This window comes from Chenopodium quinoa, unplaced genomic scaffold (genome assembly GCF_001683475.1).
Source record: "Chenopodium quinoa cultivar QQ74 unplaced genomic scaffold, ASM168347v1, whole genome shotgun sequence".
Classification (NCBI taxonomy): domain Eukaryota; kingdom Viridiplantae; phylum Streptophyta; class Magnoliopsida; order Caryophyllales; family Amaranthaceae; genus Chenopodium; species Chenopodium quinoa.
Window position 1 is genome coordinate 4,136,728 of NW_018743979.1, and position 4,287 is coordinate 4,141,014.

A 4,287-nucleotide genomic window follows, 5' to 3' on the forward strand; every position below is an offset into this window, starting at 1 on the left:
ATATATCCTTCAGTTACTTAGTGATGCATGCTGTATTGTCTTCAAAGATGGTGGTTGGATTTTCTGTTATTGCTTTCATTCCACACTCCTTTTGGATATTACTAATCATCGACCTCAGCCATACACATTCTCGTCCTGCTTCATAAAGGACTATCAACTCTACATGATTTGAGGATGTCGCTGTCAATGTCTGTTTTGTTGATTTCCATGATATTGTTGTGCCGCCATAAGTGAACAAATATCCATTTTGTGACTTGGCATTTTGAGGATCCGATAAGTATCCAGCGTTTGCATATCCAATGAGAGCAGCATCTTGTTTCGGTTCATAATATAAATCAAGGTCTTGTGTCCCTCGTAGGTACCGGAGTAAGTGTCGAACTCCTTTCCAATGTCTGTATGTCGGTGCATTGTTGTACCTGGCTAACAAGTTCACAAAGAAAGCTATGTCGGGTCTAGTGTTGTTAAATAAGTACATTAAGGCTCCAATTGCACTTAAGTATGGTACTTCTGGACCCAGAATTTCTTCATTTTCTTCTCGGGACCTAAATGGATCGTTTTTCATATTCAAAGAACGAACAACCATTGGGAAGTTGATTGGGGTTGCTTTGTCCATGAAAATCTTTTCAAAACTCTTTCTGTATAGTTTGATTGATGGACAAATATACCATGACTTGAATGCTCAATTTGCAATCCAAGGCAAAATTTAGTTTTTTCCAAGGTCTTTCATCTCAAATTCTTTCATCAAGTATTTTGCAGTTTTCTCAAATTCATTTGGGGTTCCAATGATATTCAAATCATCAACATAAACTGCAATAATAGCGAATCCTGATTGTGATCGCTTTATGAAAACACAAGGACTAATTTGGTTGTTCTTGAACCCTTCTCTCATAAGGTATTCACTGAGACGGTTATACCACATCCTTTCATATTGTTTCAATCCATAAAGGGCCCTTTTTAGTTTTATGGAAAGTAATTGTCTAGGTTTGTGGTTTTCTGGTAGTTTTGGGGACTTTCATGTAAACGTCTGTATCGAGTGACCTATACAAATATGCAGTCACTACATCCATTAATCGCATTTGCAATCCTTTTGTGACTGTCAAACTTACCAGAAATCATTGCATCCATCAACTACTGGAGAATATGTTTCTTCATAATCAATCCCTGGAATTTGAGAAAATCCTTGGGCTACAAGTCTTGCCTTGTATCTAACTATCTCATTTTTCTCATTATGTTTTCTCACAAATACCCATTTGTATCAAACGGGTTTTACACCCGTCGATGTAAGAGTTATTTTTCGAAAACTTCTCGTTTTTCAAGTGACTTCAACTCAGCCAGCATTGCCTCCTCCCACTTTGGCCAATCACTCCCGTGTCGGCATTCTTCCACAGTTCTTGGTTCAACATCATTTTCATCAGACACAATGTCGATTGCGATGGAATTTGCAAATTCCTATTCAAATGAGTCTTGGTAGAGACGTAATTCATTGAAATTTCATTGTTATCGACGTTTTGAACATCTTGTTCATTCTCTGTAGGGTTGTCTTCTTGTTCGTCCCCTTTTGGATTATCATCATTTTCTTTACTTTCATCCACATTTGGTCTTTCTTGACCTTCTGACGGGGAAATATCATTAGTCTCATTTTCTATTCCATCCAATCTTTTCAATTTCCTTGTTTTAGAATCTTTTGAACCAAGTGGTCTCCCACGCTTTCTGCGTGCTTGGGATTCATTCTCAATGGTCTTATTATCAGTTGGGATTTCAATACGTGCAGGGGCATTTTCTGCTGGTATATGTGATTTTGTCACCTTCTTTGTGTCTACAAATGCATTAGGCAATTGATTTGGAACACTTTGTAGATGAACAATTTTCTTGACTTCTTGTTCACACATATTTGTTCGTGGGTCTAACATCAACAATTGTGTTGCATTCCAAATAAGTTCTATTTCTTTCTTGCGTGGGTCCACTTTCTCTCCCCCTAAGGCTGGGAATACTGCTTCATTAAAGTGACAGTCGGCAAATCTAGCCGTAAATAAGTCACCAGTCAATGGTTCAAGATACTTAATTATAGAGGGGGATTCAAACCCAACATAAATTCTCAGCCTTCTTTGTGGACCCATTTTTGTTCGTTGGGGTGGAGCAATGGAAACATATACAGCATAACCAAAGATTTTTAGATGTGAGATACTTGGTTCTCGACCACAAACAAGTTGTAGTGGTGAGAATTTATGATAAGTTGTAGGTCTCAATCTAATTAGTGTTGCTGCATGTATTATAGCATGTCCCCAAGCTGATGATGACAATTTTGACCTCATTAATAATGGTCTTGCAATCAATTGCAATCTCTTAATTAGTGATTCAGCTAGACCATTTTGTGTGAACATGAGGTACTGGGTGTTCAACATCAATTCCGATTGACATACAATAATCATTAAATGTTTGGGATGTAAATTCTCCAGCATTGTCGAGTCTTATTTTCTTTATTGTATGATCTAATTGTGCTCTTAATTTGATAATTTGGACAAGTAATTTTGCAAAGGCAACATTTTAGCTTGAAAGCATACTGACATGTGACCATCGTGTAAAAGCATCAACTAAAACCATGAAATATCGAAATGGTCCACAAGCCGGATTAATTGGCCCGCAAATATCTCCCTAAATTCTTTCCAAGAATTTTGGAGATTCAATAGCAATTTTGTTCATGGATGGTCTTATTATTAATTTGCCAAGTGAACAAGTGAACATGCAGAGCATGTCAACTCATTCGATCGAGGAATTTTGACATTTCTTATTGAATGTCCAATTGAATTCGCTATTATTCTTTGCAACATCCCAGTTGCTAGATGTCCCAAACGATCATGCCATAAAATAATCAAATGTTTGTCATCTAACTTCTGGTTAGATATCATATTGATTTCCACAGGTTGTATGTTTATACGATATAACCCTGAAAAATATGCTGGCAATTTCTCATAAATGTGTTTCTTGCCATATTTCCCTGTCGTGAGGCATAAATACTCCTTTTGACCTGTTGTCATTGTTTCTAAATGATAGCCATTTTGATGTACATCTTTAAAGCTTATGAGATTTCTTCGAGATTTACTCGAGTATAAAACATTATTGATCATCAATTTTGTTCTATTTGGAAGCATTATACAAGCCTTTTCAGATCCTTTAATTAATTTTGCTGACCCAGAAATAGTGTTTACATTTGCCTGAAACAATTTTAGTTGTGAAAAATATTTCCTATCCTTTAAGATAGTGTGTGTTGTTCCACTGTCCAAAAGGACTGATATTCGGAACCAACTTCAGGCATATCCATATCTTCATAAAATAAATATGAGATTAGTTTAGAATAATATCATACAAACTTTTATTGATGATAGAAATTAAGAGTACATGATTAGTCATTTAAAATACAGTACATAACAGAAAATACATTAAAACGTAGTATATATTACATTAGTAGATGGGTTATTTAAGCATTGTTATTTTCTCCAAAGATGAAATCATTCCCAATTTCAACATTGTCCATGAAGAAATCGGACACATCAAGGGTAGGACATGGAGCATTTTCTTCATTAACATAATTTGCTTCTGCATTTTTCTCTTTGCCTTTTACAGAAGCCTGGTAAAGGTCTACTAAATGTTTGGCCGTACGACAACTACGTCCCCCTGTCATGCCACATCTGTAACATGTGTCTTTTCCTTTTGAAAGAGTTTGTTTGTGGCTTTCAGATGACTGTCCCTTTTGTTTTTCAAAATTTTTGAAATTACTGTTTCTTTGAAAATTATTTCTACCACGTCCTCAGCCTCGTCCGCGATAATTTCCACGGCCTCTTCCACGGCCATTGTAATTTTCACGTCCACCTCTAAGTGTAGCATTTGCCTCGAGTGGATAAGAACTTGTTGCATTTGCCTCATTATGAGTGGCCAAAGACCCAGTTGGTCTAAGATTATAATTTTTCAACAAAAGATCACTATTTTGTTCTGCAACAAACAATACACTTTTTTAAAACCTCTTTCACGATATTGTTCTTGTAACAGTATGTTGCTTGCATGAAAGGTATTGAGTGTTTTTTCAATCATCTGTTCATCGGTGACTGGATGATCACAGTATCTCAATATAGATACTATCTCATGCATGATTGAATTGTAATCAATTACGGATTTGAAATCCTGGAACCGTAAATTTGTCCAGTCAAATAATGCCTTAGGAAGGAGCACCCTTTTGTGGTGTCCAAATCTTTCATTAAGGCAATCCCATAATTCTTTGGGATCTTCAACCAT

At 36.2% G+C, this 4,287-nt stretch overlaps 1 protein-coding gene across 1 annotated transcript; it reads right to left on the reverse strand.

The window, feature by feature from the left end:
* Positions 1-3,475: 3,475 nt before the first annotated feature.
* LOC110689967 lies at positions 3,476-4,287 on the reverse strand. The gene is made up of 2 exons (XM_021866784.1): positions 4,017-4,287; positions 3,476-3,672 (listed from the first exon to the last, which is right to left on the reverse strand). The coding sequence occupies exons 1-2, from the start codon at positions 4,285-4,287 to the stop codon at positions 3,476-3,478; spliced, it is 468 nt and encodes a 155-aa protein (XP_021722476.1).